Here is a 15,188-nt window from a genome sequence, read left to right as displayed (position 1 = left end):
GGACGGCGCATCATTCAAATGAGGCGGAGACTTGGCCGAATCCTTTCGTTTCAAGAATGGCGGAGTTTGAAGAAATGATGCGCCAAGAGCGCGAGCAAAATAGAGAGCGGTCGAAGAACATACCTATTTTGGACTTAGGATCCACCGATTGGTTCGGTGAATTTTAGTTTGTTCCGGATCGTTTTTTGTTTGTAATGACCATTTTTGTATGTATTGTTGATTATCATGTAAAATCGTACCGATTCAATACATATATAATATAAGTATGTTTTATGTCATCATTGGCTAATTTATGTGTATTTTGAATTCCTTTTGTATTTTTTACACAAAACACTAAGCAATCAACAAAATGCAAAATTTAGTTCTGTTTTCTGCATAATTCGGAAATGAACTTCCGAAATATGCTAGTCTGCCTCCAATTTTCGGAAGTTCATTTCCGAAAAGTCCATTGAAGCAGGATAAGGTTTGTTGGGCCATCATTTCTCCAATAAGTCTATAAATACAACACACTCTTCTTCATCCTCTTCACACCACAAAACACAAATGACACAAACCTACCCCCACCTAGCATTCGTCTACTTTGAAACCGGCTACCCGATGCCGTTCCAATTTCGCTGCTCGCGCGACACGCCGTTTGCGGAGTTGATAACGTCGCTCAACACGCTTTTGCACTATCCCGAGAATCGAAAGGTTGTCAAGCTCGAGTACCGCTCGCCATCGCTTAACGACGAGGGAGACATTAAGTTCACACCTTTTGAGATCAAGAACGACGAAGATTTAGCGATTTTGTGGACAACGTTCGACCGATTTTCTTCGAAGGGCCCGATCGAGTTGGACGCGAAACTTCAAAGATCGGCGGACGACGTTATCAAAATGTTGACTCATCCCCACCTACCCGTGTTTAACAATATGTAACTTTAATCTTATGTAATTTGATCGATGTAATCTTCATGCGATTAAATAAAGTGAATCGTTATTGTTTGTTATTTTTCTTCTGTCCAGACCTTATTTCGGAAGTACATTTCCGAATTTCTCCAAGGGGGGTGAATTCGGAGATGAACTTCCGAATACACCAATTTTCTGAAAAACAACTTTATTTCAGAGATGCATCTCCGAAATCAATATTTTATAATAAAAAAAACACCTTTTCGGAGATACATTTCCGAAAACACCTTTTTTTTTCAAAAAAAGTACGTTTTCGGAAATGAACTTCCGAAACTAGGGGTATTTTGGTAAATTCACCGGAGGTGGCCAAGAAGGTTAGGAGGTGGGTGAAGAAATTTCCTTATTTTTTGTTTGATGAGGATATAAAACACAAAAGGTTTTCTTTTTCAATAGGCAATTTGATTATAAGAACTCACATGGGGTGCAACCCTTACACCAACAATTGTCAACATAAATGGGGCGAATAGCAGACTTTTTAGGCGCCCCTGAAACATCTGTTCGACGCATACCAAACCAGATGGTTATCCAAGAAGAGGAACAAACTATAAACCAAGTTCGACAGCCTAGACAAGCCCTTGACGAAGGTGTCATGGGGGGCAAGGGTAGAACAGCAAGTAGTTCGGCAGGAAGCCCCTGAAGAACAACCTAGGAGAGTGATAATGGTCAATAGGGACCAGAACGCAGACGAAGTGGTCCATCGAGTCAGGCGGGATAACGTAGTGGAAAACAATCTGACCAACATGATCGAAAGGATTATGACCCAAAATGGCCTGAACACAGGACTTCGAAGGCCAAATTACACTTCTCCTTTATCTGATTACGTTATACAAATTGAGTTGCCTAGAGGGTGTAAAGTCCCTAAGTTCACTAAATTCGCAGGGGATACCAGCGAAGAGAACTACAAACTATTGAAACAAGCTAATGGTAATTTATACCATTCATAAAAGGAAGAAGATGAAAGCGGTTTAAATCTATCAAGCCAACTCCAAGATAAAGACATAACATTAGTGCACACCGCTTCAAAACTAAACGGCACCTTATCGAAAACCATAGTATTTCTCATTAACCATAAACTCCACATGGTAGCAATCCATATGGTATTTATCTTCTCCCTCATTTTAATATTCTTCACCTTCTCTTGAATGGACCCAAAATCCATTAACTCCTCTATCGTAAGATTGATGTCTTCTCCAATCCACAAGAAAATCCTCCCCCATATAGATTTCGAGACTAAACAATGAAAGAAAAAGTGGTTTGAATTCTCCGGAACTTTCCTACAAAATTCACAATGAATATTTGTTGGAGGAATAACAACACCTCTTAAAGCCAACATGTCTTTAGAAGGAAGTTTAGATATTAACAACCTCTAAGTGAAAAATTGTATTTTCAGCGGAGCCGGGGACTTCCAAACCACTTTCAATAGAGCCACCTTAAAAGGCATCCAAGCCACTTCTTTAAAATCTGAGATGATAGATGAAGCACTTGCCACTGAGAAACTGCCATCAACGTTGGGACACCACAGGAACTCATCAATACCATCTCTAACCATGCTGGCCGATTGCAGCAAAGACCAGAGCTGCCTCCATTGTGCTTGAATGGCGCTGTTAGCACCAAGAAGAAGAACGTCAGCTGTCACCCATGATGCCAGCGGAATTCCATACCACATGGCTCGACTCCCATGCACAAGAAGCTGCTACGGTGCAGAACTTATTCGTGGACAACTCAAACAGTTCCGGAAACAAAAAACAGAATATGGAGTTGCCCACCCACATACCAAACCAAAAAGGCACACAATTGCCTTCTCCAGCAATACATTTAACACACCCCGTGAATCCTTCGTCTCGACAATCCTTTTTGACATCGTTAGAATGACATCCTTCCACCACTTAGACTCCTTCGAATTAGACGCTTGCCCGTAAGAAGCTAGAACCTTAATTTTTGGTTCATGATATCTCAACTTCAAAAAACCGCTCCAAATAGCAAAATCCTCCTTAAGAATCCTCCACTTCCACTTGAGAAGGAGAGCTTTGTTTATTTCCCCCACATCCCTCACTCCTAGACCTCCTTTCTCTCTAGGCTTGCAAACCGTTTCCCACTTCATCCAATGAATGCTTCTCTTGTTCGCATTGCTGCTCCATAAGAAATTGCTAAGAAGACTTCTAATCTCTTTTATAATCATCCCCAGCGCCTTGTAAAAAGAGAGCGTGAAAGACGGCACCGCATTAAGAACCGCATTGATAAGCGTCACTCTACCACCAATAGATATGTTTCTACCCTTCCAAGAAGAAAGCCTACTCTTGATGTTATTAATCACCTTATCCCACACCTTTCTACTTCTTGGGTTTGCTCCCACCAAAATACCTAGAAACAAAAAAGGAGTGTTCCCTTTTTTACAAGCTAAAAAAGTGGTAGCGGTATTCATGAAAGACTCCCTAATGTTCACCCCATACACATTACTTTTAGAGAAGTTAATTTTCAAACCTGATACAATTTCGAAACCTCTCAATAACACTTTTAACCCCCAAAGATTGTCATTTGAGGGTTCACCTAAATGATGGTATCATCCCCAAATTGTAATATGTCCACGAACACCTCTCCACCAAACTTTAGAGGCTTGAAGTCCCCCAAAGACACCGACTTTCTTACCAAAGCCGTTAAACCCTCCATAGCAAGAACAAAAAGAAAATGAGACAAAGGATCCCCTTGACGCAAACCCTTTTGAACCTTGAAATCCCTCGTGGCGCTTCCGTTCACTAAAATGGACACGTGACTCGTGAAGACACTCGATTCCATCCATTTCATCCAATTATCACCAAACCCCATTTGCCTCAAAATGAATCTAAGGTAATTCCAAGATAAAGAATCATAAGCCTTTTTGAAGTCGACCTTTAGCATAAAGCAACTCTTCTTCGCTTTCTTGGACCAATCAATTATCTCGTTCGCCAACAAGACCCCGTCCAACATATTTCTACCCGGGACAAACGCAGTTTGGTTAGGGGAAACCAATTTGCCAATCACATTCTTGATTCTAGCGGCCAACAACTTTGCTAGGATTTTGAAAAGACTCCCAACCAAGAAAATGGGTTGATATTCGGTCAAATCTTGAGGATTCTTGTTCTTTGGAATCAAGGCAATGAAAGACGAAGTAATGGATTTTACGAGCGTACCTCTAGAGTGATAATCTTCACAAAACCTCAAGATGTCTTCTTTAAGGAGATTCCAAAATCTCTTGAAGAACGCAAGCGAATAGCCATCCGGACCCGGGCTCTTGTCCCCATCACAAGACCAAATGGCTTCCTTAACCTCCAACTCCGAGAACGGTCTTTCCAACTCCTCACTATCCTGCTATCAATAGAAGGGAGCCCAAGGTTAAAGGGAACCGGGTGACTCCTCTCCTTTTCCTTGAAGAACTCCTTAAAATGAACAAAAATGAACTCTTTAATCTCTTTAACCTCTTCCAATGTTCCCCCTTTGGATTCAAGAGAACATAAAAAAAATTTCCCCTTCCTATTTCTTAAAGAGTTGTGAAAGAAACGAGAATTGCGGTCTCCTTCTTTGAGCCAAGTTTGTCTAGATTTTAACCGGAGTAAACCTTCTTTCTTGTTTAGATTGCTCCAAAGGTCTTCCACCGCCTTAGCTCTATTTTTAACCACCTCCTCCGGAACTTTACCTGCAAAAAGAACAAACTAGTTATCTAAACAGTTAATCTCCTCACTCGCCTTGTCTATGTTAAGATTTATCCACCCGTACACCACTTTATTCCACCAATTGAGCCTCCCCTGCAAAATTTTCATCTTTTCCACCAAGCAAAAGTCTCCCCTCCCTTTCACATGGATCTTGCCCCACTCTTCTTCGACAAACTTGTGAAAGTCTTTACAATTCAACCAAGCATTGTTGAATTTAAAAGCTTTAGGACCCCAATCCTTCCTATTATCTTTTATCCATATAGGCGCATGGTCGGATAAATCCCTCCCACCTATAAATTGACCCTCAATTTTCCAATCCATAATGAAACTATCCGAAAGTAAGAACCTATCAAATTCTACTCACTGCTTTGCCATTGCTAAGCCAAGTAAACTTTCCTCCTATTGTTGGAAGATCCACTAAATCCATCTCTTCTATGAAATTCTTAAATAACCCCATTTCATTTTTATAGCACCTTTTGGACTTTCCAATTCTTTCCTTCGGATTAGAAAAGGTGTTAAATTCTCCACCTACACACTACGATCCCTTAGGATACTTGTTCTTCAAATCTATGAGCTTCTTCCAAGTATTCCTCCTCCCCGCATTATCGCACGATGCATAGACATTAACAAGATAAATTAATCTTTCCTTCTTCTCCACACACAAACCTAGAAACCCATCTCCTCTGAAACTGTACTGAAGATCAAAAAAGTTTTTCTTCCATAATGCGATGATGCCACCCGAAGCCCCCACTGCATTCATGGCTGACCAGTCCACATTATCACTACCCTAGAGATCTTTTATAAAACCTTCACTCACACCCTTAAGCTTAGAATCCTGGATGAAACAAACTTCGACTCCTCCTCTATGATTCAGACAACCAACTCTATTTCTCTTACTACTATCACCTCCTCCTCTAATGTTATATGAATAAATGATCATGGATAACATTCTAAAGTCCCCTTGTCTCCCAATTCTCCTTTAGGATCTCTCCTTTATAGCTCCACTAATTTTGCCACAGGGTCATACCCCTCTGATAAGTTGGAAATTCCCAAACTACTAATAGAGTTCCACAGCCCCTCTGCTACCATACCAACACCTCCATTAACAATTCTATTATTACAGTTTTTAACATCCGAGTGAGACAACGAATCACACGTTAAAGAAATTCCGCCAGATAAAAAATTCTTTTTAAAGAACAGTGACTTTTTACCTGTAAAAGGTGGGTCCTTCGGATCCTGAAGAGGTAAAAACGGTTCTCCACCGGGTATTCATAATCCTTCACTTTAAAACCCAAATCGAAGATTTCCCTCATCTTTCTCCTGACCTTCTTGGAATTCTTCAATTTGGAGCATTGTTCATCAAAATTCAGTGCGTTTGATGTTCCCCTAATGGCCATTGAATCCTGATTCAAAAGTTGAACAAGAACAAGGCCAAGATTGGAATTTTCTATAGGTACTTTAATGACTGGATCGTTCTTTTCACTAAGCCCAGGCCCACCATTTAGAGCAAATTCCTCGGATCCATGGTCTCTACTTATACTATTCTCTATAAACACTTCGCTTGGCCCCACTTTATTAACCACGTCATCAACCTTTTTGAAAACAGGAGCAAACTCTACTGTGCAAACCACGTGACTTAAAGAATTGAGAGATATGCTATCTGAGTTGCTATCCCTCCCTATGTTCAAAGCTTAATTGTCCATATTCATGCAATTGCATTTATTAGTATCTTACACCAAAATGCATGGGATTACATTTATTGATACCTGCTACTTCGCCGCTAATACCCGCTTTTACAACTCCTTTTGTTTCACTTTTATACTTCCTCTCATATATTGATGTGTCAATTACTCCGTCCTTCTGAACTGCTGACACACCGTACACATGCACTTTTCATATCACCTGACCCATCAGTGTCTCCCCACTTCCCATCTCCGATGAGGCGACGCTTCTGTCAAACTTGTAACACCCTTCTAAACCCCCGATAAAATAAATAATATTTTCAGAGTAAACATGCAATTTAAGAGCGTTACAATTTCTTCATATAAAATAAAACATCTGTCATGCCGTTCTGAGGAACATAAACAATTACAAACATGTTTAAAACACAGCAGAATACTTCATCAGTTGAATATTCAAAACCATCATCTACCACATTCAAGGACAAAACAACATTATTCAACAACAAAACCAAAACAAGAGTTATTATCCAACTCTAAACGCAAACGTCCCCCAGTGTTACAAGACCAGAGCATGACACAACTCTAAAACTATCGAGACGGCCTACAAGCTATCCTCACCAAGGCAAGCACCGCTACACTTCAATCTGACAATGTTCAACAGTAAGGGTGAGTCTCATTCGCAATTAAACAATATTATCAGTTCATAAACGATAAAACATCAACAATATAATATTCACCCAATAGCAAATACATTTCACACTATATACACATCCACCAAATACAACAGTTGATAAAACACACAACATTATAACATTGGACAACCTTCCATTCGTGTTATAATAATTCATACACCTAATGCAATGCAACTATATGCATGTGGTACCAATCATGGGATTCACCCATCTCACCGATACACCATCGTCAAGGATACGGCTACTTCCACTCACTAATTCCACACAATGGGAATTAACGACCACTGATCCATCTCCATCGGGATACATCCACCATATGATTATGTATGCATGCACCACCTTAACATGCTAATCATCAACATCAAACAATATGAACAATCTTTATCATATTTCAACACCGAACAATAATCATGGATAATGTATTCACACCTCAACATAATCCAACCAATTACATTATATTATTCACACCGAACACCACATTTCATTATAAACATGTTGTCATAACACATCCACATTGTCACATTTATCAATATATGTACACAATGCATAAACTCACCAAAAGCAATACCGATTAGGATGAACGACATAATCAAAACTAACTCACCAACATAACACCCAAATCGACGTCATGCAACGACATCCTTTAAGACGTCCCCAAAACTCCTCAAATTGTACACTTATTCTCTTAAAATTTCTTCTCAACAAGCCTTTTATTTACTTCTTTAATTCACTTGACTCTGACACTGACGTCTCGCGCGACACCAAAGCACAAGCTCGGTTCCAAGGATAAGCGTAACCATGAACTTTGACTCTTTCCAACATCACCCTGTCACAAGTAAATTCCTTACAGCTTCTGAAACCATTTTGATGATAAATTTCATCTCGATAGCTTTCCAACACTTCAAACGGGACTCCAATCGGATGCGTAGAACACCAGTTATGAATTTTTGAAGTTTCACAATGATTCAGAATTTTTCCTGCGTTTTGCTTACGGGAATTCCATTCCAAAACTAATTTTTCTTCAACTTAAACATATTCCAAACAATTCTTAATAGATCTCTTCATTCCCGAACTCCTTATAACTCGAGAGACACATTCTTTCACCGAATTTCAGTTTCCGAAACACCAAGACAACGATTCTACTTGCAAACTTGCAACTGAAACATATACGAGAAGCAAAGCTTCTCCCCCACTTATCTTCGATCCCACTTCTGCAGCCAACAACTAGGAACACACCAAGTATCGACAGTGTTTCACACACATGTCACATACCAAAGGAATAATTAACAATAAGACAATGGCCCCAACGACCGACTATGCTTTGATACCACTATTGTTACACCCTTCTAAACCCCCGATAATATAAATAATATTTTCAGAGTAAACATGTGTCATACCCCAAAATTTGCCCATCTCATTTCTCCTTTCAAGCTCATACCAAAGTTCAAGGCTCAAAGACACCCTCTCCTAAACAATGGCTCAAGGAATTAGGGTTTTGATTTCTCTGAAGAAAACCAGTGAATCAAAGGCTCCAATGCATTTCTTATGGCCTATGATGTTTCAAACTATCTCCGTGACAAAATTCAGGCTTTAATTCCAAGGATTGACCAGTCAATTGCTCAGAAAATCAACAGTCGACTAGTTTGACCTAAAAGTCAACTGTGGTCAAAGTATAGTCAAAACTCCTGAATTTTTGTCAAAAACCTTATTTTGAAGTATCATTCATCATTTGATCAAGTATTGATCATGATTCATCAAGGAAAGTTCAAAAATCAACAAGTTCAAAATTTTCTAAATTAGGGTTTCATCGAAGGAAGTCAATTGAACTTTGACCAGCCATAACTCCTACATGGAACATCAAAAATTTCCCATCCAAAGCTCATTTTGAAGGAAATTGAATTCTCTACAATTTTGTCTCTCACAAGCCAAGTCTAAAAAAGCTTCATTTGAGAGATATGGATCAAGAGATTATAGGTCCTTTTTGAAAGTCAACCAAAAGCAATTTTTTGTCAAAGCCAATATCATCAAGATAAAATCCTCAAATGGAAAAAAGCTTCCAAAGTGGCTTGTATAGGACATCTCGAGGTTTCCAAAAAGTCTTAGAACTCCTCCATATCTTAAAAATTGAGGGAGATATGCCTTGTCAAAGTTGGGCAATTTCAAGGGGAAAAATGTGAAGGAAAAGGCTTCAAAATGGATTTCTTTGCAAGGAGGCCCAATATTTTATGATCCAATCTTGCTATACAAGTCATCTAGAAGCTCCAATCTCCATGTCATGAATTATTGATGATTAATTGATTTTATATGAATTTTTATTCATTAAAAAGTCAATATTAATTAGGGATGGCAATGGATACCCATGGGTACGGATACTAGTCTTCCGCTACCCATCCGTTTAATAAAAATGGTATCCATATCCGCTCCATACCCGTGTGGATATCTGCCGGGTGGATATCCGTGATATTTTAAATATCCGCGGGTATTTATGGATACCCATGGATACTTTTTTTAATTGAAATTTACTAATTTTCTATATATTGAATAGAAAATTTATCTTTTTATTAATAGAAAAGTATGTGTTATACATTTACTATATTAAATTCAAAAGCATCTTATAATATTTAAGTATACTAATTGATATTAAAAAGATATTCAAGTATACTAATTTTAAAAGGATATTTAAGTAATTTTAATCATTATTAACAGATATGGATACCCGCGGATATGGATACCATCAAATCCGTATCCGTACCCGTAAGTAAACGGGTAACTAAATATCCGTTTATAATACCCGTGGATATCCGATAAGCTATCCAACCCGTGCCCGTGACGGATTTTATCCGCGGATACCCGTGGGTATGGGTTTTTTTGCCATCCCTAATATTAATCTAATATTTTGAAAGAAAATAGAAAAAAGATTGATTTTATTTTGGTTCTAATCAAATTAAATCATCATTTAAGTCACATATTTGATTCAAATTCGTATTCAAGAGGATTGGAAGAAAAAGATTGAGATTTGGCCATAATTAGAAGCTTTCAAAATCAAGTTCCAATCAAATTTGCAAAGATTGATTCAATAAGATTTTCTCCACAATTGTTGACCTAAAACATTCACCTATATATACATGATCATTCCAGACCCCTAGAGGAGTTTTTTTTCAGCATCTAAGAACCCTAGCCCGAGTACAAAAATTCAAGAAAAAATTGAATTCGTTCTTGGCAATCGAGATTGATTCAAGGAGTTTTAAAGGTCCAAGCATATTCATGGAGCATCACTAAACGTGCATCGATCCTTGCCAAGCCTCGAAGCCTCAAGAAACACGCTCACAGACCCCTACGGTTTGCATTTTTTTCTTATCTTCGATTTGAATGATTAACGCATCATTCACATGTTTTGATTGCATATATCTATTTGTTATGATGTATTGAATGAATCTGGAAGTTTAATTTCTTTTTTGTGCCGGTATGAAGAGGACGCCATTTTTAAGGTTAGAGCTCTCGATTTAGGGCTTTCTATTCTGAGTAAAATCAGACAAAATCATGAGGTCCATTGTATCCATGAGTGTTGGACGAACACCTTGGCATACTCGCGCCAAATTTATTTCGTGTATATGAGGTTTTCGTAAATGCAGGTGAATTAGCTATGGACGAAATCGCAGCTAAGTCGTAGCTAATTTTGTTTAGAATTTGCAGGTCCTGAGGTAAGGGATGATGGCGTGTCAACGCATCGTTGGAGGATTTAAATCTCTCGCGCGTTTTTTTAACCAATGCTCGTTTCTTTTATATATTTTTTATGATGCCCATTCCATAAACAGCCAGTGACGTTTGGTCGAATGGCAAGGCGTTTCAGTTCTCACTCAGGGGGCGTGGGTTCGATCCCCATCCCAAACTTTTTTTTCAAAGAATCAATCCTGCAGATGCCCTGTGTGCCATCAACGAGAGCCTACCATACACCCTTGCTCTATGGCCATCAGATCAAGCCAATCCCAGATCCAACGCACAAAAGGTTGTTGGTGTATCATACCTCCTCAGGAGTCCCACACTGGATCATAAGCTAAGATTTCCAATTTCTTTTACTATTTTTATTATTATTATTTTTCTTATTTATTCAATAACTCTTTTTTTATATTATATTATTTATTTGTTCTTTTAAATAAAACTTCTTTTAAATTTTCCTTTTTTTCATAAAATCATTTATTTTTATAATATTTATTATTTGATTAAATGATTAAATTAATTTAGTTGTTTAAATATTCAATTAGGTTAACATTTTTAATTGATTAAATTAATCATTAGAGTTAGATAATTTAATCGAAAATTTATTTTTGCCGATTTAATTAATTAGGTTGAAAACCAATAATTAATTAATTTAGTTTTTTATTATTTTATTAACCATGGTTAACTTGTGCCCTAATCAGGGTTGCGAGGTTTGTCGTTAGATCATTCATACACTTAAAATTTCTTTTCTTTGTGCAAATTTTCAGGGTTACCCCAGGATCCTTCAGACACGCGCCATACCAAATCGAAAAGCTAAGTTTCTTTTCTTTTTATTTATTTATTTAATTTCAAATCATTTTATTTTGCCTTTGTAAAATAGGGTTTGCATCCGTTACCAAATGAATTTGTAATACACTCACCCCCCTTTTATTTTTCCTTCATTGATTTTCAGGGTTAACCAACCAATTAAAGCTCAAACCTTCGGTAACCCTAAACTCGTTCTTTTTTTAATTTCTCCTATATTATTACTTGTGTTTAACCTATTATTTTGGGTTATTTTATTTCTTTTTCCCCCTTCCCCATGGCTATATAATTTGTAACTGCTCCTGGTTTGTATTGCTTGGCCTTGAAGGCACTTAAACTGTTATGCATTATATTCTAACTGCGTGGTTAGTAATTTAGGGCGTGAAAACCTCAAATTGAATTTAGAATAATTAATTACAAGATAATTATCTGAATTGAATCACGTGATTGTGCACCCACACACCTTTTATGGTAACCCCTTTTGTTGCTTGTTGCCTGTTGCCTGTTGCCTTGTTGCCTTTTCAGTGCAGAATAGTCAAGTCCCTCGGATACGAGGACGCCTCAGCAAATGTTGCCCTCAGTTCATTCTCATCACTAAAGATCATTCGTCCCTACGATGCTGCCTTCGATTATATGATCTCGTCCCTCGAGGTTGCCTACAAATATGATGTGATAGTCCCTTTCGATTGCTGAGGTGTCCTCTTTGGTTGCCTAATAATGACTATTCTTATCCTTCCCTTAGACTACCTGCCCTCTCTATGGCAGGGAGACTCTTGTGGCGAACGATAATTTCGACGACCCTTCAACCTCCAAATAAAAGGACTTCCTACCCTCTTATGGTATGGATAGCCCTGAAAGGCTAAAAGAACTCTTTTACAATGTTAAGGTAATTACCTTCTAATTGCTAGCTCTGGTTTAAATTCTTTTCTACTCTCTTCTCAAAAACCTTTAAAAAGGCTACGCTTACTTACAAGCTAAAGTCTTATTTCATTTCTAAACATTTTCAAACATTTCAAAGTGAGCTAAGCAATTAAGAGCCCATGGATGCAAATGGTGCCTTACACCTTCTCTTTGTATAAATTACCCCCGAACTCAAAATTTCTTTTAAAAGGTTTTTTTCTGTTATTTTAGCCTTTCTTTAAATTGTATAAAATAAAAGTCGGTGGCGACTCTTGCTTACCGCGACATTTCAATAAAGTCAGTTCACCGTATTACAGAACTGGCGACTCTGCTGGGGATTTATGATTTCAAGAGGGGTTACCTTAAAGTTTAGGATTCACTTTAAATTGTTTTCTATTGTTTGCTTTGCTTGCTTTAGTTTTCTATTGTTTACATTTAAGATAGGAGCGGCATAGTCATGGAGACCTCCCTTGTGCATGCTTGGGATTGGTCAATATGAAGTTCGTGCTTGAGTTAGGCCTCCACTGGTTATTGTGTACCTCTTTTGCATGAGAGAGGTTTACGCATGTATCTTTGGGTGCGTCGGAGCTCAAGGACCTTTAGTCACCTTTAACCCATCCTGACTTTTAGGAACGTAGTGGGAGGGCTATTCTTGATGCATGTCAAGTTATGGTCGCGACCCGATACTACAACTCAGATAGGTTTCTTCTTAAAGTATCATTGCGTGGTATGCATGTGCCATGTTCGAGGGTGCTTTAGAAGGGCTGAAAATTCTGGTTAACTAGTAGAACCCATTGCTGAAATCTCTTTATCCATAGAGGTACCTATTGGGGAAGGGTAATCTCCTGGTCGAACTTCACGCAAGCCTTTAAACCTAAGGACATTTGTGTGACTTGCTTGTGTGTGCTACTGACCCTTCTATTTCCTTCAAGGATTTTCTTGTAGGACATTTCGTCCTTATTACCTTATGCTTTACCTATTGTATTACATTCGCATAACATCATAACATTGCATGTTTACTAACCCTTTCAAGGATCTTAGGAATTTAGGGCGCACAATTTCAGGTACTCTCATCAAGGACTGAATCCCTAGCAAGGGGCAAGAGGATTTATTTTCCTCTGGCCACGTACCTTCCAATTCAGAGACTCAGTCCCTATCAAGGGGCAAGAGGATTTATTTTCCTCTGACCACATACCTTCCAATTCAGAGACTCAGTACCTATCAAGGGGCAAGAGGATTTATTTTCCTCTATCCATATACCTTCAAATTCAGGGGTATCCTGAATTAGAGGCTAGGACCTACTGGATATGGTGAGTTTGATTCTCATAGAAGAACATCCAAGTCAGAATTCTTCAGACAAAGACGCGACCAAATCATTTTCTAATGTTGCTAACTAAGTTCCTAAAGATCCTTGAAAACATTGCATACGCATAAACATATCATCCATAACATATCATCACAGGTTTGTATAAGCAGATATCTCATCTTTCCGCGTTTATTTCAGTGAGAAAATGGATCTTGAACAATCTGTCAAGAATCTCCAAGCTCAAAATGCTGAATTCCAAGCTCTAATCCTGAATTTGTCCAAGGGGCAAGACGAGCTGAAATCCCTCTTAACTAAGAAGAAGAAGAAGGCTAAGAAACCTATAGGTGTTCTCAACCTGGGAAGAAGATTCAAGGGCCCTCCCAAAAAGGCTGAAGAAGCTGAAATTCCCAAAGACGAGGAAGAAGAAGATGACGATGTTAGTGTTAAGACCAATGCTGGAAGTAACATAGGCTCTGCTAATAAAGATGAGAATGAAGAAGACTATCCTCATGACGAAGACTATCCTGACGAGAAGTATAGGCTACTAGAGGAGCGTTTGAGAAATATGGAAATTCAGAAGGTACTTGGGCTGGATTTTGAGGAACTAGGACTCATCCCTGGAGTCGTTATCCCTCCAAAATTAAGACTCCAACTTTGCTAAATATGATGGAGTTTCTTGTCCTAAGATGCATCTGCGATCGTATGTGAGGAAGATTCAACCTCACACTGAAGACAAAAGACTATGGATTCATTTCTTCCAAGAGAATTTGTCTGGAACTCAACTGGAATGGTATTATCAGCTGGAGAGTGCTAGCATCCGCACATGGGAAGATTTGGCAACTGCTTTCTATGTGCAATACCAATATAATGCTGATCTAGCACCGACTCGCATGCAACTACAAGGCATGTCTATGGGGCCGAAAGAAAGTTTCAAGGAGTATGCTCAAAAGTGGAGAGACCTGGCTGGAAGAGTTCAACCTCCCTTAGCTGACAGAGAGTTGGTAGATATGTTCATGAGTACACTGACTGGTCCTTTCTATAGTCATTTGCTGGGACGTTCATCATCTGGATTCACTGAACTTATACTGACTGGGGAACATGTCGAGAGTGGCATCCGAAGTGGTAAGATTCAAGTGGCTCTATCCTCAGGTGCTATGATCACGACGATGGGGTATGTCTGTGATTATGACTGCAAGTGCACAGTCTATCACGTAGTTTTAAAAGATATCGAACCCACAGGGACTAAGAATCGACCTAATGTAGTTAATCGCTACTACGTAAATCTAAGGCTTAATATCTGATTGATTAGGGATCAGACAGGAATTAAAAAGAAGTATTATTAAATTGAATCAGGATAATAATATCGGTATGCAATGGTCGGACTTCAGGGATCTAGTAAGCCATCGATGCGGATCGTAATTTAAAATCACTTTTCTGTAGAAATCATTAGTTTAAA

The 15,188-nt window shown here is 38.5% G+C and overlaps 2 protein-coding genes across 2 annotated transcripts; both read right to left on the bottom strand.

Moving 5' to 3' along the window:
* Positions 1 to 1,843: 1,843 nt before the first annotated feature.
* On the bottom strand, positions 1,844 to 2,278 carry LOC131596973 (uncharacterized). Its single transcript, XM_058869696.1, has one exon. The coding sequence runs from the start codon at positions 2,276 to 2,278 to the stop codon at positions 1,844 to 1,846; it is 435 nt and encodes a 144-aa protein (XP_058725679.1).
* A 33-nt stretch (positions 2,279 to 2,311) lies between these two features.
* Positions 2,312 to 3,367, bottom strand: LOC131596972 (uncharacterized). Its single transcript, XM_058869695.1, has 2 exons — positions 2,720 to 3,367; positions 2,312 to 2,635 (listed from the first exon to the last, which is right to left on the bottom strand). Exons 1-2 carry the CDS (start codon positions 3,365 to 3,367, stop codon positions 2,312 to 2,314), a joined length of 972 nt encoding a protein of 323 aa, XP_058725678.1.
* Positions 3,368 to 15,188: the final 11,821 nt, after the last annotated feature.

This window comes from Vicia villosa, linkage group LG4 (genome assembly GCF_029867415.1).
Source record: "Vicia villosa cultivar HV-30 ecotype Madison, WI linkage group LG4, Vvil1.0, whole genome shotgun sequence".
In the NCBI taxonomy this organism is placed as follows: Eukaryota; Viridiplantae; Streptophyta; class Magnoliopsida; order Fabales; family Fabaceae; genus Vicia; species Vicia villosa.
This window is presented reverse-complemented; position numbering and strand designations above follow the sequence as displayed.

Coding starts and splice junctions, on each gene's coding strand:
- LOC131596973 (XM_058869696.1), bottom strand. CDS start 2,278: ATGTTGGCTTTAAGAGGTGTTGTTATTCCTCCAACAAATATTCATTGT.
- LOC131596972 (XM_058869695.1), bottom strand. CDS start 3,367: ATGAATACCGCTACCACTTTTTTAGCTTGTAAAAAAGGGAACACTCCT. Junction 2,636..2,719: donor TTGTGTGCCTTTTTGGTTTG/GTATGTGGGTGG, acceptor GCACCGTAGCAG/CTTCTTGTGCATGGGAGTCG.